General features: G+C 44.5%; 2 protein-coding genes across 34 annotated transcripts in view; one reads left to right on the top strand and one right to left on the bottom strand.

Moving 5' to 3' along the window:
- LOC123019945 (guanine nucleotide-binding protein G(t) subunit alpha-3) overlaps window positions 1-5,810 on the bottom strand; it is a 141,408-nt gene extending 135,598 nt beyond the window's left edge. For 7 of the 32 annotated variants that reach the window (XR_006413997.1, XM_044423169.1, XM_044423173.1 and 4 more), the window contains exon 1: window positions 5,315-5,806. Coding sequence is in view for 18 of the 32 variants with exons in the window: in XM_044423169.1 (XP_044279104.1) it covers window positions 5,315-5,693 (379 nt within the window). In the remaining 14 variants the exon portion in view is untranslated. Of the gene's footprint in view, window positions 1-925; window positions 1,051-5,314 lie in introns of those variants that run through there. The other 25 variants (XR_006413994.1, XM_044423153.1, XM_044423154.1 and 22 more) reach the window with 17 other exon arrangements.
- Window positions 3,390-24,061, top strand: part of CD36 (CD36 molecule) — a 38,626-nt gene continuing 17,954 nt past the window's right edge. Inside the window, exons 1-3 of one of the 2 annotated variants that reach the window (XM_044423146.1) lie at window positions 3,390-3,528; window positions 18,784-18,944; window positions 21,404-21,548. In XM_044423146.1, the coding sequence (XP_044279081.1) occupies window positions 3,409-3,528; window positions 18,784-18,944; window positions 21,404-21,548 (426 nt within the window). In that variant the 5' untranslated portion in view covers window positions 3,390-3,408. Of the gene's footprint in view, window positions 3,529-18,173; window positions 18,371-18,783; window positions 18,945-21,403; window positions 21,549-24,061 lie in introns of those variants that run through there. The other variant, XM_044423147.1, reaches the window with a different exon arrangement.

Genomic DNA, 24,061 nt, shown 5'->3' with positions numbered 1-24,061 from the left:
TTACTTTTACTCTAGTGTAAATATGTGTGTCCTAATTCAGATCTCTTAACCGAAATGGACACGCTTCCCATTATAGACAGCTGGGCTTCTGGTGCAGAAGGCTTCCTGCAATAGTTGAACAAGTCTGTTTGCTAGGACATTTTTCTGACAGCCTTGTCAGTTGATGTATCTCTAAGGCAACATAATTGCTTTATTACTAGTTTATTCTAATTATTGGTTTGATTGTATTTTATCATGATTTCATCTTGTAAATTGCTTTGGGATTGTTTCCAAAGCATTAAAGCCACTGCTTTGGTATTGTTTTAAAAAGTGGTAATGGAAATCTACAGAAATAAACTTCTGAGAAGACCCTTTTGAGAGCTGCTGAGATAAACACTTGGAAGTTCTTTATTTTTTAACCTCGGGCATGGTCAATTTCTGAATTGTTTCCCTTATCTCCAAGTGAATGTAATCACTTCTCCCAAAGTACAGTCTCCATTGACCTTCAGCTGCATATCAATAACCTTGTGGCTATCTGAAGGGTTGCACTGAACTCTTGTACAAACAGCAATCTTATATTGCATAACCTGAGAAAAAGTTGAGACTGTCTGTTTTTACAGTTACAAAGGCAGGGAATAGGGACTTCAATAAATTGCTACAACTTGTTGCAAGAACTGGGCAGTGAAGGGAACTCTCTCCTGCCTACGGTAACAATGCAGTTTAGCTAAATGGTTCCCGTTCTCTCAAGATGGCATTCCAGAAATGGGGCACTGGCAAGCTTATTTAGAGTGAAACCTAAGAAGGGGGAATTCTTTTTACCGGCGTTTGTTGGAAACCTGTTCTATATTTAGTTCTATATAGGTTCAGCCGAAGTAAGCATTGAACAGCAGATTGTTGCTTGCATGTGGATCTGAGAGGCAAAAGATAAAAAGGTTTATTTACTCACAAAGAATCCAAATGAGATGAACATGAAGAAGAGATGTGGGTATGTTTGTGCAGGGTAACCCGGGGCAAAAGGAAGGTCCATCGTTAGAGGGTTCTCTTAGAGAGGAAGGGACAGTGCTCTGCTTCTCTCAAGGTGAGGGGAGGGCGAAAGGGCATGTGATCCCTCCTTTGCCTTTGCAGCTGAAGTGGGAGGAGAAAAAAGGATGGGAAAGACACAGCTCAAGGAGAGAGGTCAGTCTCATTTTGCTTATGGCATTAACCATTTTCCTCCTCCTCTGGTTAGTGGGCAAAAACATGAAGTGTTAATGCAGGCAGTGTTGCATGTAACTAACAGCATTCAGTATGTTTGATTCGGCTCAAAACTTGGAAGAAGACCAATAAACCTGGAAGGATCTCTTCACGTGGACAAGTAAGGTTTTGAATAGCGGTCTAGGGGAAAAAGTTTCTTTGGTGAGAAGATCAGGACAATCCGTCTCTGGGAAGAGTGCACAAAGTTCTTCACTGGCAAGATGGAGATGGTCTTCTGCTTCTACTACTACTTCTGCCATGCACTCAAACTCTGGCAGCCCAATTCAGAAGGAAGCCTGCTTCCTTGTTTCTTAGGACCTAAACAGAGGAAAAAGATAAAGATAACTCTGTCTCTCCCCACCTCATTTTCGTCCACAGTCGAGGTGGTATAGAGGGGCTTTCCTAGTTTCTCCCTTGATGTGGGTCCAATCCACACTGGGAGACCCTGCCTGCAATTTCTGCCACAAAAGAGTGGTCCTTAAAGCAAATGCATCTCTATTTTGCCATAGAAGTTGCTGTCACACAAGGGGTGTGTGCATGGGAGGGATCTGACTTCAGGTCAAAAAACTGCCTTGCCTAAGTTTCCATGTATCCTTGCCTGGGGCAACCAGAGAAATTACCAGCTAAGTGTTCTGGGTTGACCCTGCTTTTAATGCGAGCATATCCGCCTTAGCATAGTGGTCCCTACGGTAGGGCAGCCTTCTCCAACTTGGGGTTCCTGAGAAGCACTGGGCTGCAAACCCATCAGCTCCAGCGAGCAGGACTTTGCTGGGTGGGGAAGCTGCAAGCAATTCAACCCAGCAGACAAGGTGCCAGGAGCAGTTCAATGCATCTGGAGAGTGTCCAGTGGAAGAAGGCTCTGCTGGCAGACAGCTACATTATGTGTGTGTTGGAGTCACTGAAGCAGTCGGTGTGAGCTTAAGTGGTCTCCGGGGCAGGGGGGGGGGTGGAGGACAGGAAGGCCTGGAGGAATGTTGTCCATGGGGTCGCGATGGGTTGGACACGACTCCGCGACTGACAACAAGAAAAATTGGTTTTAAATACTGTATGATAAGCTTTAATTATTTTAGTCCTGCTTGCATTTTTATATTGTATGTGTTGTAAACTGCCTAGACAGGGAGGGGTATAGAAATTAAAGCAACAACAAATCTTCAGTGAATGTGTGCATAGGTGCTTCTGAGAACAAAATTGTATTGGAGCTCATTCTACCATGTGAAAAGCCGCAGTTCTCCATTTAGTCAGTTATGCACACTGCATGCATCTACGGTGTGCAGTCAGCACCTCTGGTTAAGGGGCGTCTTCCTGCCTGGACCCACATGGATCGTTGCATGTGGATGTGTGCGAGTGATGTGTGCGCATGCACATTCGGCAATAGGGGGTTAGGCGGGTTTGGTGCAGCAAGTTGATGAGCGGGGGATGCCCTGTCATTATACTGTTACGGGGGTTTAGCCCTTGTAATTGACGGGTCCTGAAGAGCCAGCACAGAAAAGCCTATTCATTCAGCTAATGAAATACCTCTGTGGATCAGTGGCAGTAGCCCAATATTTCACAGACAACGCCTTGATTCCTTCTTCTAAGCATTATGCTTTTCAGTGCAAGAGATCTGCAAATTTTGACAGTGAACGGTGTTGAGTGACCAGATGAAGTAGCATATCAGCAAGTGTGAGCTCCTCTCCGATATTCAAATCCGGATTTGTTAATATTCCAGTCCATTTCCTGTTTGCTGCTTCTTGACCCATATGTGGACTCCTTTGCAGTGAGAAGACACCTTGGTCCTAAGCAGTCAACAGCTGGCCTGTGAAGTCTGGAAGCACCATGCCTGACTGGGGCTTCATGGAAGAGTAGTGAAAGGGAATGCAAACATTCGGTTCCCTGCAACTTGACCAGAATCCAGCTGTGCACATATGCACAGAGAATGTTTGTGTGTCTGCCTAATCACATTATCCCCCCCACACCACCACCACCAAAATAGGAAAACAAAATGCATGCTTTATGGGAGTGTTGACTCGTCTTCTGTACTCATGCTGTACTTTGTACTTCAATCTTTCTGGAAAGCGTTTAGGTCCCTGCTGCATTAAAGGCTCCTGCCAGTGAAGCATTGTGTGCTTGTGCCGGAACAGAAAAGGCACTAGAGAGGCCTCGGAGGTGGAGGAAGCTGCAAACCTTCGCTGGCCTGCACTTCTGTAAAGAAGAAGAATGGGCTGCAACCAGAACTGTGGCTTGCTGACCGGTGCGGTGATAGGGGCAGTGGTGGCCATCCTTGGAGGCGTCCTGATACCCGTGGGAAACTATCTTGTTACGAAGACAGTAAAAAAGGTAACGGACTCCTATCGATCCCGTGCCTCTAGGTTCTTGAATAGCTGACTTGGTTGCCCCACGTGATTTATGATGTGATCCCAAAGTATATTTAACCTTCTTAGGATTGCAAAGGAGAAAGAAAAAAGAAAGCTTTTAACACTTAACTAATTACTTAACTAAATTCAATCTCAGTTTCAATGTATTTCCTTAAAGAAATTATGCACTTCAAGCTGAAATTGTATGAAATGTAAGGAATGTGATTAGGAGAGAAAGAAAGCTATGAAAGGATGTTGGGAGTTCTGTAATTCATCCAATGCCATTTTCCTCTGGGATGTGTCAGACTGCTGAAAAATGAATAGATTCACTTCTGCCCAACTTCAAGTTTGCAAATAAATGGGATGGTGGGAATGGCTAATATTGTCTTATTTTAACCGTTGGTTCATGTTACTTTGGTGGTGAATTAAGAAATTAGCTCCATAGGGATCCACTGAATTCCATCCAGCTCTTTAATGCTTGTTTACTCCTTTTAATTGGGCTGTGCAACTGACTTAAATAATAATAGCATACCACATATCAATCAATGTAGGAAAATACACGTACGTTTTATCCACTGTGTGCATGGGGCATATTTTATACCTTTTGAGGCATTATAGGTAATCTCAAAAGCATAGCAAGATGCAAAAGAAATCACTGCTTCAATTCTCAAGGAATAAAGTTAGGATATAATTATTCTTATAGCTGTAACTTTGTCTAGCCCTTTTAATTCACCAAAGAATGAAAAGGGAGTAATGAGCGTATTGAAGTTTATCCACACCACCATCTACATACAGACCACTTCTGTAGGAACATTCATTTTCCTATTGTTTGTTGACATGCGTATATGAATCCTGACAATCCTTGGCCACGTTTGTTTGCTCCATTTCTATACTGCCAAACAGCTGAATTGTTCACAACAATTTCTCACAGTACAGTGAAGGAGATGCAATAAAATGCAGTATAAAATTCCAGTGCAGAAATTTAAAAAGCCTAAAATTCCAGTACTTAAAGTGTAAAACTGTTCAAACATCTAAATCCATTCCGATGGAACTACAGCTACTGATGTGCAGAGACAGGGGTGCATGGCTGCCACCGTTCTGCTATGCCTTTAATTTATCGCCACTGAACCTTCTCAGCTTTGAATGGCTTGGAAGACGCTCCAAAATGCACAGACTTGCTCAGGCTTGGACATGTTGTGCAAGAAAAGTCGTGGCTGCTGATATCCATCAGTCTTGCCCTTCTGTGGTGCATTCCAACAGCCGTCTGAAGCTGAGGTCTGTCAGCTATATGCCCTGCAGCATGGGCCGCTGATGCAAGTCTGTGCCGACCCCCTCCAAATCTTGAAGCCAGTCCTGAGGTTATGGATAGCGATTAGCCATGATTTTCATTCAGAGAATGTCTCTGAGAGATGAGAAGGAGGTCCCTACTGCATGTGCAGTGTGCTTGGAGATTTCCTGTAGGCCTCTGGTTGGCTGCTGTGAGAAGAGAATGCTGGGCCAGACAGGACTTTGGTCTGATCCAGCATGGCTGTTCTCATGAACTGCAAGCGGTTACGGGCATGTCAGCTGCTGGATGCCTGTGCAAGGGCTTTGTCACTTGGAAACTACAGCAGCTCCCAGAGAGCCCTCTGTTTGCATTTGATAATCAGCATTCTTATTGTAATAGATGGTGGACAAAGCTACAGTGCAGCGCTGTAGCTACAGCGACAGTCTTCATAATAATTTAAAAAAAAGGCCAAGAGATGCATGACTATTATGCATGTACTCACTTTTTTCCTCATCCAAAGTGAGGCCAGCAGCACGTGGGCAGTAGGGGAAGTCAACTTCATTTCCTCTTGGAGGGTGAAAGGCCTTGCAAGCGTCGATTAATTGCCCTTTCTGCACCTTCTTAAGTGAGGCTAGGATGAAGGAGGAAACTTCTTTGCCAGCTGACCATAGGTACCTAAAAGAGGCAGTGCTGAATGACCCTTTGCTCCCACTCAGGCCTTTAACAGATCTCTCTCCTCCTCTCTCTCTGCTCCAGGCTTGGGTGGCTTCCTTTTGGCTGAATCTTCTGTCTCGCTCTCTCTTCCTCACCCTGCCACCTACCTGCGCTCTGTTCCAGTCCTTGGCAGCCTGTAATGCTCCTCCTCCCAGTGCTGCCCGCATCTCTTAGGCAGTGCTGCTTCAGCACCCATTGCCCTTGTTCCCTTATCAAGCACCCACAGAACAGTCTCCTCCCATGGCCTCTGGGGGAGGATGCTGGGAACAGCCTGATCTGTTGACACCTCAGTGCTAAGCAAGTCATGTTCAGCTGCTCTTGAGATAGAAAAAACAGGCAGCTTTCAATGTGACTTGGACTTAACCTTAGCAGGCATTTTCTTGTTACTACTAAAGGGGCAATCCTATGCATTTTGGCCAGCAAGAAGGCCACCTGCTCCTATCAATTCCCAGCCAGCTGTGCCTAGGATTGCATCCTAAAGCAGGGCAAAGAGGAACTGAGACCATCACAGAGCAGGCATCTCCAAAGGAGGGGGGACCCCCCACATCTCCTGGTCCTCTATGCATCAATTGCTTGGTGGTTTTCAACCAATCACTTAATATCAGCATAGAGGCTTTTAATTAATGGTTATGGCTCATTGCAACATACCTTTGCTGACTCAAGAGCTGTCCTGAAGAGTCAGGGCCATATGTTAACTCCAGAGCTAAAGTGTGGCAATCCTTGAGGTTGTCTACTTAGGACAGGTTGAGCAAACCTGTGGCTCTCCAGAAGTTTTAGCCTACAATTCCTGTGATCTCTTACCGTTGGCTAGGGTAGATGGGAGTTGTAGCTGGGCCAAATATCTGAAAGGCCACAGTGGGTTCCCAGCTGATATAGGATTCATTCCATCGCCAGAGCAATCATTTCTGTAGATCTATTCCACTACTGGAGGAGGTTTCAGTGCAGCATGAGGTGTTAGGCTATGTTTCTGGCAGGTGGAGTTGGGCCAACCCAATAGCCATGAGCAGAAAGCATTTGAGTTAGCCATGGCAAGTAGAAAAAGCCACTCTTCTCGGGAGACTTAAAATACAGGCATACATGGCAAGTGGGTCAGTTGCAAGCTCCGTTGCAAGCGCCATGCTCTCTAGCCAACTCAACAGAAGTGTCAAATTCATAAAAACGTCTGTGTGCAGTCCCTGTGTATGCAAGCAGGAACTCTGAGAAACAAACAAGCGAACAGAAACAAAAGAAGTGAGACGATGATAATCAGGGGCTCCAGTCTCATGGACGTGATTGTATCAGCAGAGAGTGGCTGCAGTCTACTAAAGAGAAGCAGCTCATGGGTGGGGTTGGCTTGCAATTCTGCTTCCCTTCTTCAAGGCATGCATCTTCCAAATACATTGCATGAAAGGGGCCGATGCCCACCGTACCAAAGGCAATCAGCGGAAACTGAAGCCGACACTTCAGACGGGCTGAACTTTGCCAACCTGCCTGAAATTGTGAGCAGGGTGCGCACTAGAGAATTAGGAACACACCAACTGACCCATCGAGCTCAGTGTTGTTAGCACAGGCAGTCCTGCCAGAGATCCTGGAGAGCTGCTATTTCCAGACCTCCTTGTACATGACAGGGGTTGAACTCGAATGCCTTCTGCATGCAAAACAGGTGCTCTCTGACTGAGACCCTCCCCAGAAAGTTCCAATTTTGTGGACGTGTTTCCGTATGTACTCTACTGTGCAGCTCATATTCTCAAAGGCTGGTCAAATGACTTAACGTGCTCAGTATTTCCCCTTGCCTGAATGTTAGGGTGAGGAGAATCTGGACTGGGACTGGGAATCTGACACATTCCCTGGGCTTTGTTCCCTAGACTCCAGTCTACTTTTCTGGAGCCCAGAGTCCAAACTCTGGGCAAGGACGCCCAGCATTCATGGGGTGCTGACCAGAAACTTCCCGCATCCTTTTTCCACACCACATGAAGCAGCCATTTGTGGTCCTGCACCTGATGCAGAAGATTGACACCACTTGGGTGGTGGTCATCCAGGGCTCCATTCCTGGTGAGCCTCTCAAGCCGCTGCTCCAGCAACCTGCCACATCTGCTGTGGAAGGTTATTGGCTGAGCAGCTTTCCTTCTGTAACTTCCTCTCTGTTGCTTGCTTTGCAAGACTGGGCCAAGCAGGAGCAGGAAGTCTGCAAAGGCTAACCCCACCGAGTTTTCTCCCAACCCTGCCCCAGTGCATTGCATAGATTTCTTTTATCTCAGAAATCATGAGCAGTTCACTTGAAATTTGCTTCTGGAGAAGCAGAATTGTGCTCCTCGGACAATTGTGCTCCTTGGAGAACAATTTTTCTTGCAAACTGGGGTGCATGTTTTCTGCATGCTGTGCTTTAAAGGAAATTCATGGCTTTTCTTTTTCTTTTGTCACTGTGATTAATTCAACCGTGATGGGGGACTGCAAGGCCACACATGGCCATGGAGGGGAGGGTGATGCATGCTGCCTAGACCAGATGTATTTTATAGAAACTGTCGCGTATTCACATGGCTGGATGTAGGAGGAAGAGCAGGGTGGGGGGTTTTGGGTGGGGGGTGGGGATTACCTTTTTTTTATTTACTGGCAATACTTTTAAATTGCTCAGTAATCAAAATTCTCAGGTAGCTTAACATTTAGTGGGGACAAGGGCACAGCACAGAATATAAACAAAACTTTCTTATCATATAATACCAAGTTAAGCACTAGCAGAATTTATTTATTTATTTGAAACATTTTTAGCCCATCCTATATGAAAAAAAGTCCAAGGGTGGCTTACAATAATTACAATAGTAATAATTACAACAATTAAGACTATAAATAACAAAATGATAAATAGCATTCATAACCCCAACAAAATAAAAACAAGAAGTGACTGTTGATGTTAAAAACCATTTAAAATCCCTTAATGCTTAAAATGATGGGTAAATAAAAAGGTTTTTATCTGGTTCCAAAAGTATTTATTCTTTATTTTAGGATAAAGGTGCTACAAGCATGGGAGGAGTTATTAAAAAATATAGAAGAAAAAGTTATTCACTGTTTTAGGGTTAGAACGTATTGTGCTATGGTCCAATATCTTGTTGTCACTTCAGTTTTCCCTTGCCTTCCACCCCCATCTTCACTTTCTCAATTAAGTTTCCTTCCTTCCTTTTTCTTTATGGTCCACTGTGCTATTTCTGTCTATGCCTCATCCTTGAATGATCTCATCAAAACCTGAGACTCCAACTATCACTTCTGCATCAGACCTTATTTCTGTATTTCAATCCATTCTACCTCATTTTGGCTACATCATATAATGTTTCTGCGTGGCTACCTCATTGCTGCTCTAACGAAACAGAGATTTAAGCTACTTGGCAGGACTCCTTGTTTTGTTTCCTCCAGAAGACACCCTGATCACACCTTATATAAACTGAAGTGTCCAGCTTTCATTCTTTCTCTGAGAATTTAATTACTCTGGATTTTTGTTGCCCTGATCTAGATCCTCATGTGGCCTGGTAATTCACACACACTGGTAATTCTGTCTTCTGAGACATTGTATGATTGTTTTCAAACAAATTTAATATAGCAGTTTAGGCATCCTAAGTGGAAACTGGCTCAAATCAAAGCATCCTTTGCCAACTAATGCAAGTTAATTAAATTTCCATCTCTGTGTTAAAGGCTAGAGGAAGTGCGGCAACCTATGTCTCCTTTATTTCAAGGGAATGATCTGCAATTAAACATTAATTGACTGTTTTGAAACTTGTTTAATTAAACAGTCAGTACTGGGTCTCATCAACCATGGTGGTATAGTGGTTGGACTGTCCATCTGGGATTTAGTCCATACTTGGCCATGAAGATCATGGGGTGTTTTTGGACTGGTCACTGGCTGTCAGCCAAATTTACCTCACAGGGTTGTTTTGAAGACAAAATGCAGAGGAAGGCCATGTGAACCACTCTGAATTCCTTGAAGGAGGAAAAATGGTGGCATATAAGTGTCATAGTAAATAATAAGAGCAATCCAGATTTGGGGGGTTGGTTGTAAGTGTGCTGGAATGAGCTCCCTTTCTGAAACGGTGAAGGAAAATGTTGGGTGGAAAGGCGCATAAAGGTGATTTGGCTGGGCAGAACGTGGATTCTCTTTTAAAAACTGATTTTTCGAAAAGAGGGCTTCATTTTATTCTGTGAACTTCTGCCATGCTTCTTGAACAGTAGTTCTGCCATGTCTGTCCAGAGCCCAAGCACCAAGATTTAGTCTCTGAAATTGAAACAGCCCTGGAATCCATGCTCAAAGTATTCTCTGACTTTCATGATTGTGGCAAAGGCAGAGGGGAAGCTGTTTTTATCATCTACAGCCTTTCTATCTTCATTCTGAAAAAACTGTAGCTGGTCAAGAACAGCTCAGCTCATCCTTCTCTAACTTTGTGCAGGACTTACCAGGGATGACTTAGCTCATACTTTCTTTTTTAGCCACTGAGCCAATGCCTTCAAAGTACATCTAAATTAAATTTAAAATTAAAACAAGATTTAATGAGAGATACCAAGCAGACTTCTCTTGGGCCAGCTCTTCAATCCCAAATCTGATAGGCATGGTCTGCTTAGAAAGAAAACATCGCTTTAGAGCAGTTTTCTTTCTAACTCTGGCTTATAAACAATGGCCTGACTTTGTCCTTGTCTAGAATAAATAAAATACTTGCAAGGTCTTCTGTAGCAAGAATTTGTATTATGTAATCAACACGAGCTATTTAATTCAGTTCAAGGATGGTAAACCTTTGTATTTGACCCAGTCCTGGAATGTCATGATCAACTTGTGCTCATAGTTGAGAAAAGACTCAACTGGTGATCGTAGCTCATACAGTTCCTTTGTCAAACTCCAGGTACAAGAAATGCTGTTGCAGGCATAGCCTTATGGGGTGGAATTAGGGATGACTGTTCTCCAGTCTCCATCAGTAGCTTATGCTCAGACTCTGCTTTAGTTAGTGGTATTGAGAGGGTTCTGGGCAAGATGACCTCTAGTCCCCCATCTTGGACCAATCCCCCCAATCACTTCCTTGCTGACACCCCAAGCTGCTTGCTTGCTCTTCCAGTCATTTCTATACATCAAACTGGGTATCTGGGGGAATCACTGCTAGTATTTCCCTGGAGCAAACAGTCCTTTAAAGCTTGAGTTTTGGTGCTGGTTTTTCATTTCTGAATTGCTCTCCTTAGTAATACTATCTGACCAGATCATACAGAGAACAGAAAGCTATAGCACAGCTATGTGGAGTGATCTGATTTGGCAATGTGTTGGTGCTGGAGGCAAGTGAGGACAATGGAAGATATTAAATTTATAATGGAAAAAAGCATCTTCACAAGCAGAGTCAAATTATTGAAAGCAGGAGCAGCTAAGCACATGACTGTTAACTCAGCTTCCAAGCAGTAAATTGCACTTTCGAACTAGGGCAACTGGAAAATTGTCGCCAGATCGACATTGCTCTGAATGACAAGCTGCCTTTATCATCTTCCAAGAACAGTCTCTTCAATGACCTCTCCTAGTTCCCTTCTCCCCTTCACATCCTGATTGTGGTTGCTTGCTTTGTTTGCCACACAAAATCGCAGCATGGGGGCTTTTAGAAGGGGCTAGGCCAAAGGAATTGCACTGCAGGTTAATCCCTCCTCAATTCCTCAAGTCAGGCATTTGTAGGGCAGGAAAAGATGGCATCAATGCCAGCTTGACTCTACCGTGTACCAGTTCAACTCACAAAAACCAGGTCATGCCCTGAGCAAAAAGCAAGAAGCAAACAAAGCAGGCTGAAGCCAGTAGCTTCCTCAGGAGGTGACTCATACTTTATACAAGCACGTGAATGAGGAGGCTTTTGGAGCTCAGCCAGGAAAATGACAGGGGAAAAAATCTGCCCGGGCTGTATTTAGTGAGCTGCATTACATGGCTTTGTCCTGAGGTGGAGCACAAATGCAGTGGAATGGCAGTGTTTGTTGTTGAGTGTTGGTTGAGCGGAGGCCAGAGATGCCGCTTATGATCCTCCACATCACCTTCCTTTCATCCTGCTCCTTTCTGTCAAGGTCTCCCAAAGCACACATTTGCCTGTTAAGTCCTCCCAAACTTGCGAGACAATTTGCTCCCAAAGGAAAAGAGCAATTCTGTTGGGATCAGTTTTTTTTCTTGGAGGGCTGAGCAGGAAGGCTTATAATCTGTAGCTTTTGCCAAAGCCAGCTTTCCAACCTGGTGCTTTCAAAGCATTTTGGGCTACTGTTCCTATCCTCTCAGCCCCTGGCCCATTTTACTGGGCCAGATGGGAGTTGTAGTCTCAAGCATGTAATGAGGACTAGGTGGGGGAAGACTGACCTATGTTGATGTGGCAACATTACTACCTCACAACACATCTGGAAGAGATGCTTTTGTACTGAAAGGCCAGGCAGTTTCATGAAATGAAAACTGTGCATGTTGGTATGAGGACTTGGTTCAGGTGGTTTTCTGCCCCCCGCCACCTCCTACTGTAGAATTGAATTTTTTAAGTGAGAGAGAGCTGTGTGCGAGGGCCTTGTGAGCTGTGTGTAAAAGTGACAGGAAGCTGGGTGCACTGCTAGATCAAGTTCTGTACAGGTGGTGGGGGGTCACCACCTTGCATTTTGCCTTTTTGATAGGTTGCGGGTACCTCTTTCATGAATTCTTTCCCTTGCCACTTGACTGTATCAGTACACTTCCTGTAGGGCTTTTCTTGAAGGCAGCTCAGTAGCACCCTCTCATACAATTCACATGACATTAAAGAGAGGCAAAATAAAGCAGGGTTGCTTCTGCCTGGCAGCATGGCATCAACGAGCCCTCCGGCTCCACTAATTTTTCTGAGTGAATCAGGCCTCTGGCTTGGAGTACCATTTCCGCCTAGCAAGGGCAGTAGAAAAGATCATCCCTGGTTTTTCCTCTGTTGGAGATTGCATTGCCTTTCAAATGCTCGTGTATGAGAGTGAATGGCAGTGTTTCATAGAACCACAGGAATGTCAGCCTCGGTATGTGCTTGGAACAGCAGCCGTGATTACTGATGCTATTTTTGTGATGCAGATGTAACTCACAGACAAGTGACTTCCACGTGGGGAAAAATAGCCTCCTTGTGACTCTAGTTCCTTTTCCATTTGGAAACAGTTGAACTTGCAGTACTTGCATAGCCCTTTCCTGAGAAGCTGCAGTGACCTTGCGGCCTTCTCCATTCCCTGTCTCACTGCTATATGGCAGAAGTTTGGTGCTGGTGACAGAGCTAGGGATGCTCAGGGACTGAGTGTATCCATGGAAAGAGCATGGGGAGGGCTGTTTCCTCGGGTATCGCGGCCGTCCTTGGTAGCTGCTGCTTTGCCTTCCTGCATCACACAGAGGCAAGGATGGGAAGAAATCTCTTCTCCCTGCAGTGCTCATTTGGGCTGAACCTTCCCTAATCACCACAGCTGATCCCAACCTGGGTCTCCACTAGAACTTCCACATATGTGGTGTGCAAGGAAGGCTGCTTGGATTTCCCATTTTGCTTTGATACATGGCAAAGGCCAACTGTTGGCACGGTCTCTTGGAAGCACATTTTGGGTACAGTCTAGTTTTGCGAGTGTTGACATGCCTGTCTGTCTGCCACTCTGTAAGGCTGGAGTTTTGATTGTGGAGCTTTCTTCTTCCTTGTCGGGATGCCTCTGCAAAATGTGCACAGAGCAGCCTGACTTTCCACTCAGAGTTGCTTCATCTTGTTAATGAGCAATAGAAGGAAAGGAATTGGCTATTGTACAATCAGAACTGTGCCAAGGCTCTTCTTGTAATATCTTTGTGTCTCATGAGGCCTTCCCACATGACCTACAATATCAAAATAAACTTTCTTCTACTTTTTGGCAGGGTCACGAAAAAGCCACCCACAAAAACACACTGATCTTTCCCCTGCTTTTTTCAGGCTACTGATAATTAGTCAGTGCCTTTGCAGGCGATTAAGTGGACAATAAGATCCACTTCTGCCAGACTTCCTTGTCCTCCCATGCACAGATATCTTCATGCAATGAGATTACTGTGAAATTTCAGCCAGATCTGCTTAGGGACGAGTGAGGAGGCTATTCAATCAATACCTATCATGTTAGCACACCTAATTCCTTACTTTTGAACCAAAATGTGAGTGGAAGCTTGGTTATCTGAGAATTTATTTATTATTACAGGCATTTATATCCTGTCCTATCACCAAGCACTCAGGATGGCTTACAAAATATAAACGTACAATATAAAATGTCAATTATTAAAACAATATAAAACACATCACACACTTAAGAAAAAGAAGGAAAAAATAGAAAGTGCAACTGTGAAGGGGAAAAGCCTAAAACATCTAAAACCATTGGTTATTAAAAATCATGGTCGAATAAAAAGGTCTTTACCTGGCACCAGAAATGTATAACATCAGATCTCTATGGGGAGCAGATTCCATAGTCTGGGCGCCACTGTGGAGAATGTGTGCTGCTCTTGATTCTGTAAAGAAATTCTTCATTTCCCCCCCAAAAAACCCATACTCAGAAGTTGGAGAATTGAGCATGTTAGGTCAAAATAATGCTAATAATTCACATATTGGGAGAAATGACGCTTATGAATTTTCATGAAAACTTTTTAAAAAACCCTTAATATTTAGGATAAAGTGAATGTAACACTAGAAAAAATTTAAAAAAGACTGCAATTGACAAGAGTCATAGAACGCAGACTGATAAACTAGAAGAGTTGGAAGGGGCCAATAAGGCCATCAAATGCGGCCCCCTGCTCATTGCAGGACTCTGAATCAAAGCACCCATAAGAGATGGCTGTCCAGCTGCATTATGAATGGAGAACCCATGGCCTCCTTAGGGAACTGATTCCATTGTCGCATTGCTGTAACAGTTAAGATGTTTTTCCTGAGATTCAGCCAGAATCTGGCTTCCTGTAACTTGAACGCTTTATTCAATGTGTTGAACTCTGACATGGTCAAGAAGAGATCCCAGCCTTCTTCTGAGTGACAACCTTTCAAATACTTCAAGAGTGCTTCTATATTTCCCTTCGGTCTTCCTTTCTCAAGGCTCAGTTCTTCCAGTCTCTACTCACAGGGCTTTGTTTCCAATTCCCTGATCATTTCTGTTGCTCCCCACTGAAGCTTTTCCAGTTCGTTTATATCTTCCTTAAACCATGGTACTCAGAACTGGACACAATATTCAAGATGAGACCTCAGCAGTGTTGAGTAGAGGGAAACTAGTACTTCCTGTGATTACAAAGTGACACTTCTATTAATGCAGCCCAGAATAGCATTTGCCCTTTTTGCACGAAAACAAATTGCTGACTCATATACAGCCTGTGGTTTTCAACAATTTCAAGATCCTTCTTGCTTGCAGTATCTCAACTATGCATTTACCTTCTGTTTCCTAGGGGCAAAACTTGACATTTGTCCCTGTTAAATTTAATTCTGTTGGTTTCAGCCCAGTGCTCCAACCTATGAAAAACATTTTGAATTTTGCTACTTTCTTTCAGGGTATTACCTAACTCACCCAATTTTGTGTCATCTCCAAATCTGCTAAGCATTTCCTACTGTTCCTCATTGGTTAGTCATTAATCTAAATGTTGAAAAATTCTGGCCCCAGGACTGAACCCTACTTATTAGTTCTTCCCAGTTTTGAGAGGTTACCATTGATAAGCATTCCTTGAGTCTGCCAATCCACCTGAGAGTTGTTTCATTTAGTCCACTTTTTAGCTAGTGTTATAATTGAAATATTATGGGTTACTTTGTCAAAAACTTTGCTGAAGTCATAATATACGACGTCCACAGCATTCCCATAGTTCCACCAGGGAGTTTCCCTAATCATAAAATGAGATGAGATTAGTCTGGCAGGACTTGTTCTTGACAAATCCACGTTGGCTTCTAGTAATCGCTGTACTATTCCTAAAATGTTTGCAGACTGACTGCTTAATAATCTGCTATAGAATTTCCCCAGGGACTGATGTCAGACTGACTGGTCTGCATTTCCAGGGTCCTTGTTCCCCTTCCTCTTTTGAAGATAGGGACAACATTAGCTCTCCTCCGGTCTTCTGGTACTTCACTTGTCCTCCATGAGTTCTCAGAGGTAATAGGCAGTGGGTCTGAGAGTTCCTCTGCCACTTACTTTATTACTGCAAATGCACCTGATTGATCCCTGAGAGTGGAACTTGTTGAAAGTAAAGAGGTGCTCCTTGGCCTATCAAGCTTAAGCTGCAATCTAGCCCTTTTGCCAAGGAGGACATAGAGCATTTTTCAGGAAAAGACTGAGCCAAAGGAGAAATCAAGCAGTTAGATTTCTCCTTAGTTCTTTGTCATCTATTTTCATTTGCTGTCCTCATTGAGTTGCTGAGCTACCATTTCTTTCCTTTTCCTTTTGCTATGCACGCATTTGAAGAAGTCTTTTTTGCTGCTTTTAGCATTCCTCACTGACCTTAGCTCATTCTTAGTTTTAGCTTTCCTGAAACCATCCCTGCAGTTCTGTGCTTACCTGCCTATACTCTTCCTTTGTAATCTGGTCTTCTTTCCACTTCCTTATACCTGTCCTTTTTTAAAATTTATTTTTGTTTGTTTTCAGGTCTTCACTAAACTTTTTGTGAACCTGCATTGACTGCTTCCACTGTCTTTCACTTTCTTTCCTTGATCACAATTGTGCCTTTAGAATGTCTTTATCTTTTTAATTCCCAGCCATTTTGGACTCCTTTTCACATTATAGTCACTTACTACAGGACCTTGCTCATCACTGTTCTCAAGTTATTAAAATTGGCTTTCCTAAAATACATGTTTGGCTACCCTTGGCTTTTACTTCCTTTAGAATCAAGAATTCAAGTATGACAGGGGTCCTCAAACTTTTTGAATATGGGCCAGTTGAAAGGTGCCAAGGATAGGCGCAGGCCGCCAAGGCAGTGCGGGCAGGGGGCGCGGGCGGGGGGGGGGGGTGCACGTGCAGAAAGGCAGGTGTATGTGTGTGTGTAGAGATAATTTTCTCTGAGCAAGTCCAAAACGATCTCCTTGCAGGTAAGCCAGCGCCCCAGGGCTGGCTTGCTCACAAGGAGATCGTTTTGGAGTTGCTCGGAGAAAAGGCTCTCCCAGCACAGCGCCGGCTTGTTTGCAAGGAGATCCTTTTCTCTGAGCAAGTCCAAAAAGATCTCCTTGCGAGCAAGCCGGTGCCTCACCAGTGCGTGCACACGTGGCGAGCTATGACGGGCCGGATCAATGGGCATGGCGGGCCGGATCTAGCCCGTGGCCCGTAGTTTGAGGACCCATGAAGTATGACCTGGCCGCTTTTCCCTTGTCCCCTAGATTACCCCTGTTTGTTAGAATCAAGACACACCTCCAGTTTCTTCCTTCATTCACATCTCTAATAGATCCACCAGGGAGGCGGCGTACCTGGCAAGTCCATGGGTCTCTGCAACATGTGTACATTTTCATTCAGCACAAGCGTTGCTCATTTCCTTTGTTGTAGACCTTAGTATCACTGTCCTTGCCTGCCTGGCCTCCAGCCTCTTGCTTGCCGTTGCATGGGGTGCCCTGCAGTTCTACCTCTGCAGGCTGCCCTCCAGTCCCACCCTCAAGCACTGCCAGTGCATCCGTAGTTCCACCGCTTCCCCTGGTACAGAGCATCTTCCAGGTCTTCTGCTCCTGTCATCCTTTTCCAGGGAGTTTCCTCTACTTCATATTCTCTTGCCTGAAGATTCTCCCCTTCTGTCTCATCTTGCCTTTGCTCTGCTAGCTCCTGCACTTTGCTTTGCTACTGCACTTCCACTGCTCTGAGTTCTTTATCTTCTCATATTCCCTTGAGGGTGGACACTCATCGCTCCAGGACACTCATACTGTTTCTTCCAAGGGGCAACTACTTTGCACTTGTTGTGTGTGTAGACCAGGCTGATCTCAAGTAAGAGAACAAACATTGCATGGACCTTGCAGGTCACCAGCACTGGAGAGTCTTTTCCTCCATAGTCTCCATTCCCTTTTTGATTCTAACTTACTTGTGCTCTTAGAATGGCCTGTGGTTTGTCCTAACTTCCCCAAAGGTTAACAGCAGACTTGTGGTATATAAATGTGTTACAAAATACAAGCAAAAAGGAAGAAAGGGAAAAATTCAGGGGATTCCTCTTGACCTCCCCTGTCAAAGTTCGCCTTTACCCTCCTGTAAAATCCCCTGTTCAGCCCAATGGGCCACTCCGTGGAAGCTCCCTTGACCAGCTGGTACAGCTTCTGCTGCTCTGCTCAGCTGGGAGTCCAGATCCAGGATGAACTGACCCACGTCACAGCAGCTGAGGGTCACCAGGTCACTCCCTTCAGTGCCCACTCTCAGAACACACGCCTTCAATCGCAGTTCTCAGGAGCATGTGGCTGCTTCAAAAGATAGCCCATCTCTATCCTGGGACAAACATCTTCTTGATCAAAAGACCCAGCTGGCTGCTAAAATTCATTTAAAGCTTGCTGTATTTAAAGAAATATGGGGTGGGGGGGAGTTACATCTCTGTGTGTGCATGTGATTGTCTGGAAAGGAAGTAGGCAGTGAGTGATTCCTATAGCTACAGTGTTGTGGCATTTGTTAAGCAGGTGTTGATAACTTTAAGAAGCAAAGAGGAAAAATGTAGCACATTTCTTCAGGAAGAAATCTTTTTGAAGTCAGTTGATCCTAATATAAACTGTAAAAGGAGCGGGGAGGAGAAGAATCCACTTGCAAAGTGCTTCATGAAGGGCTCAGACTTGAAAGAGCAGTTTGCCTCAGCTAGTTCATATTAAACTGACTGCAATTGCACATCAGGGGCATATTCTACAGGATGCATAGGATGTATCTTGACAGAAGGTCAAGCAGCTAAGTTACCTTGGATATGCTGAAGATGTATGTCCAGGTCAGTGTACTCTCGGTGTCAGTATTTCATTCTGGACTACTTGTGGAATGTGGAATGGTTTTGGTTGACTTTACCGGCTGTTTGGATTCCTGAGAGACTGTCTCTTTGCACAAATAGGTATTGCTGTGGAATAAAATGGTTTCTAGTTAAAGTGTCACTGAAATATGAAGCTCTTTGCCTAAATACTGTTTTTCAGGAAATGATACTTTGGCTAAGATCACTCTGAGAAAATGAGGAAAGCATTCTGAAGTACATGGCAACCCTTAGGTCTTTGTTCTTGGGGTTGTTGTATATGAGGGAATAACATTGTCCTAGACCTTATTTAAATATGCCGAAGTTCCCATGCCTATGTTTATTTTGTAAAGTCACCAAAAATACCATTCCCCCTCTTTATTTACTCAATTATTTTACAGGAAGTAGTAATTGAAGATGGTACAACTGCGTATCAGAACTGGGTTGTGCCAGGGAGTGCAGTCTACAGGCAGTTCTGGTTCTTTGATGTACAAAATCCAGATGCTGTAATAAAGAATGGATCGCAACCAGTACTTGAGCAGAAGGGTCCTTACACCTACAGGTAAGTGAGATCTTGTGAGTTGGCTTTGCTCTGTAGATTTGTAGGTGGGCTGGTGGACAGACAAACTCAAATACTGAGGCATGAGTCCACTGTGCTCTAGCGTAGTCTTCCCAGCCTGGCATTCCCCAGGTGATTTGGACCAGATTTGGACCCATTAGTCTCAATGGGAGGTGGGGTTCAAAATATCTGGAATGCACTAGGTTTGGGAAGGCTGCTTGTGGTTGATTTGAACCTTTATGTCACAGGCTGGGAAACTCTTTTCATCCAAGGGAAACCTCCATTTCAGGAGGCACATTCTAGTGCAGCTGCGACTGTATGCCATCAAGTCATCTCTGGCTTATAGTGACCCTATGAATGAAAGCCCTCCAAAATGTCCTCAGACGACAGCACTGCTTAGCCATCTCTAAGTTCAAGGTTGTGGCTTCCTTTATGGATTTAATCCATTTTGTATTTGGTCTTCCTTTTCTTCTGCCTTTGACTTTCCCAAGCATGATTGTCCCGTGCTGGGTGGGGTCAAAAGCAAAGGGGCTATATCGGAGGGGTTAAAATATCACTGTACTGTAAAGCTCTTTCCATCAGTATCTTATTCCTAAGGAAAGACATTCCAAGCTCTTACTATGAGAGGGGTGGCTGCACAAATGCCCAGGAACAACCAAATGATCAGCTGGAGCCAGGACCAAGGGAAGGGTTGGGCCATCTGAGGTATGCAGGGCTGAATTTGACCCATGAATATGAGGCTCCATACCCACTTCACATGCTTGGACAATACACAGACTCACCATTCTTCCTTGTCTTCCCCCCACCCTGCCACCTTCATCTCATCCATCAATATAAATATAAATATATATAAAATAAAGGCCAATCTACTGCTCCAATACTGCTTCATAGATCAGCTAGCTACACAGTCCTGCCAAGTGCTATCTGTTGGAAACTGGGCAGAAAGGCATTCTGAAAATCTCTCCCTTGCCTTCAGGAACCTTTGCATTTGTTTTCAGGGTGGAAGGCAAGGAAATGGATGCATCATGATGGCTGAAAGTCCAGCCTGAGGGCCAAATTTTATTTTGTTGGGGTTTTGGGGGCTGCCTTCCAGTGGTGGGGATGATGAAGGCAAAAAGGGATGAGGACATAAGCAAAATGGGAAGCTCTGAAAGACCAAACATACCAGCATCTTAAAGCCTTTACTGCAGGTAACGGTTAAACTGTAAGATTTTTGCATACAAATGTTGTTTGGTAATTGAAATGTAGTATATTCTAATGCTTTCTAGAGTAGGGGAAACAGGGCAGGTTTGTCCTGCCCATATTTAACACTTTTGCTTTTCCTTGGTTTCTCTAGGACTATTAACCATGTTTAGGACTCTTCCATTGAAATTAAAGAAAACTCAGTCAAAACTGCTGAGCCTGGGCCTGGGCCTGGGCCTGGGCCTGGGCCTGGGCCTGGGCCTGGCCTTGACCTGGGTTGTTCATAGTTTAGAAAATATTCCATGTGGAGTCACACTTTGAGCTTCTTCTCAATGCTGCCTCTTCCATGATTGCAAGATAGCATCAGAAGAAAGGCCAATAAGAACAGCACAGAATCATAAAAGCAGAGTTGGCCACCAGGGCCATTGGGTCCTGCCCCCTGCTGCAGGACACCAATTCACACCATTCCACTCAGATGGCTGTCCACTTTCTCTTTGAATGTCTCTAGACTGGGAGAGCCCACCGCCTCTCCAAGCAGCTGGTTCCACTGTCATATTGCTCTGACAGTGAGGAAACTTCCCTGATATCTAGCCTGAGCCTGGGTTGTTGCAACTTGACTTGCTTATTCCGTGTCCTGGGCAGCTGTTGCCCACTTTTTGGTGGTGGTATTATGCAGTCCTTTTGATTAATACTCCTGTTTGCACACTTCAGGGATGAGAATAATCCAAAACCACATCTAGAAAAGCCCTATCTGTGCATGCAATGTAGCACTGGAAGATTTGATCAGCATGGGAATCATGTAATTTACCCCTGTACCCAGATTTCCATGTTTCCTTTGAGCTTAACTGCAATCCTCACAGCATCTGCAGGGAAGGAATGGATTTCCTCAGCAGTGCCATGTTGTTGCGAGCTATCCTGGTTGCACTGCCAACATCTGAATGGTATTGAATGAGAATTCATTTTAGGAAAGTCCTGCTGCAAGTAGAGATGAACCTGCTAGAACGAGTTGGTTGATATGGACCGATACCACTGTTTGTGCATTTGGAATGTACTTGGATTTCATACTGTCCTTGGAGGAAGCCAAGGAGAACATGGCAGGCTTTGGGCACTGTCATGATAAGCAGAAGCACATCAAAAAGTATCCCTGAAGAGAGGAAAAGTCCAATGTTCATGCAGAAAATTCATTCAGCCTGCTGTATTAATGCTTGTCTGTCCAGTTATAATGGTCCTGCTTTTACTTTACCTGCTAACTTTGATGTGGAATGTCTTCCTTTTCAAAGGGTGCGATACTTAGCCAAAGAAAACATCACAGAACATCCTGACTTCACAATATCTTACATGCAGCCAAATATTGTCCACTTTATGCCAAGCATGTCTATTGGGACGGAAGATGACAACTTCACATTTGTCAACCTTGCTGTTGTGGTAAGTGAATCCAGTGATGGAAACAAAGAGGGAGGGGTCTGAAGATCACAGCGATACCATGTTTTCAGGGTTATGGGACATTGCTTTCTCTCATGCACTCATCTTCCAAAACACACCGGATCAGTAATATGGCAGCCAGGCTCAGTTCCCAGCAGTTAATCGGTTTGGCCAGAGGACACTTGTCATTTCTTTCTTCCTGTGCTTGAAAAATACTGCGGAGCTTACATGAAACTGGTCACACTCTCCCCTTCAAGCATTCCTTGCCTTAACCTTTGGGGACAGAGAAATCCCTTGTCCATCCTGTAGTTGGCTTTCCCGAAAGGCTACTAACAATGTGCCAATTAGTGCCAGTATAGCAGCATCTCCAGGCCCACCCAGTCCTCCCGAGATTGTGGGTCTTAAGGAAAGTACATTGCCGAGTCCTCTGGAAACCTGGCAATAGAATACTAGTTTGCATCAGCATAGATGATATGGATGCCTGCCTTCTCTGCCTCCCTTTATGCAAAGGTGTGAAATCTCTCTCCCCCTCCCCTCCCCTCCCCTCCCCTCCCCCTCTCTCTTGTTCTTTAAATTATCTGACCATACCATGTTAATAATAATAGTTTTGGATGCTAAAATATCACAAAAGTAGTGTCTGGTTCTGCATTTCCCCGTATAGAATTGGCAATTGCCAACCTGATGACAGGCTGAATCTAATGAGTACCGTAATGAGAACCATTTTTCATGCGTTGATGAATCACAGCCGCTTCACTACCAACAAGTGCATCAAATTAATGCACACAGAAGCCCCTGAATGCCCAGAAATGCATTAACCCCAAATTCCTGTTCTTCCTTTTCGTAGCCACTCTGTTTTTCAACTATGTGTGCACTGGAAAGGAAAGGAAAGGAAAGGAAAGGAAAGGAAAGGAAAGGAAAGGAATGGTGGCATTAGCCTGTAATTTAGCCTCTCATGTGCTCTTTTGTGGCTGGCTTGGGGATGCTGGGAGTTGTAGCCAACATATCTGAGGGCAACAGGGCTGTTCTGCACCACTCCCGCATGGCAGGGAACGGGGGCATAGAGCGAGATGGCTCAGGTGTGCAGCTCCAGGCACTCTTGCCGCTCTCCAAACAGACCTACTTTGCGTACAGAGCCAGGTGCTGCTGCTGCTGCCTGATGCAGCCTGCGCTCCCAGGGCACCACTTAAATGCCAAGCCAAGGCCAGCAGGGGCTAAGGGCCTGAACTGCTGTCCTGTCCTGAGTTTTGCCCACCTGGCTGAGCAACTAAAGTAGCAATGAACGGGGCCAGTGCAGAGAGGCGATGTGCCTGTTCTCAGAAGGGCATCATGCCTGAAATCCTGGACAACCGCAAGCCCTTGCCCTTGTGAGCCCATGCTATCCTGTCTCCACTCTTTCCCAGGGATATCACCTTCCAGGCTTGGTGCTTGGTTTCTCCCCCCTTTCCCTGACTCTTCCCCTGACAGATTGCATCAGGGATTTTAAAGTTCATGCTCTGGGTATTCAGAAAGGAAATCTGTCCATGCGATTGTGCACATTGTTCACTACAAACACAACTTTGTATTGACTTAACCAGCCTGCACCAAAGCAGTACCCTGTAACTGCTTTGAAATATAATCCTGTCAACTGTTATGGTGGATAGCCAGGGATAATGGGAGTTGTAGTTCAAAACAGCTGAAGGGCCTTCCCTTCGGAGACGTCTGGTTTCATTGCCCGAATCCTGGAGACTGAAGATACATAATGTCACTGGAGCTCTCGCTTTAGAGGTATCTATTCTATCTCCATTACAAAGAGGGAATGCTGAGATTACACTTGAGCTATGATCTATTTTGACGACCCTTGGTCTTTTCTCTTTCCCAGATTATCGGAAAGCAAGCTGACAGCAAACCCTATCATACCTAAAGCGGTTAAATGTTAACTGAAGCCTTGAAAAAAAAGTTGTACCTCATGCAAAGCCCTGCAGTTTATGTTGTCATCCAAGTTTATGTTCAAGGGTTTTATTCGCAAAGTGACCAAGCAGATTTGGTTTGATTCAGTGACATGGCAAATAGCTTATTTGCCTCAGACTGATTAGGAAAACCACCTGATTCCACTTGGGGCCCAAATCTGAGGAACCTCAATTCAGAAATCTGAAGCTTTGTGCCTCCCACTGACTTTCACTGGAACTCAATTGAATGCCTGTAACTTTTTTTTTTTTTTTTTTTTGCTGCTGCTGTTAAACAAAATTGGATGAATCTTGCAACCAGCATTTGTTTATGAGTGGATGAAGCCTGACAATATCTAGACAAAATGGTACTCTACTCCTTTGTTGTGTTTTCCTAAACGGAAAGCTGATGCTGATTTGTTCCTAGAAAGAACTGGATGAAATATCCAGGGTCAGCTGCCCCTTCTGAGGAGATAAACCTGCCAAGTTTCAGATGAATAAATATTGTGGCAGTAAGTGGTATAAGAACAGCCTTTGCAGTTTTGAGGGTTTGAGAAAGGACAACAGCCCACTGCATATTTGCAGACAGTTGTT

This window comes from Varanus komodoensis, unplaced genomic scaffold (assembly GCF_004798865.1).
Source record: "Varanus komodoensis strain SLA01 unplaced genomic scaffold, ASM479886v1 scaffold13_3, whole genome shotgun sequence".
NCBI classification, from domain to species: Eukaryota; Metazoa; Chordata; class Lepidosauria; order Squamata; family Varanidae; genus Varanus; species Varanus komodoensis.
This window is presented reverse-complemented; position numbering and strand designations above follow the sequence as displayed.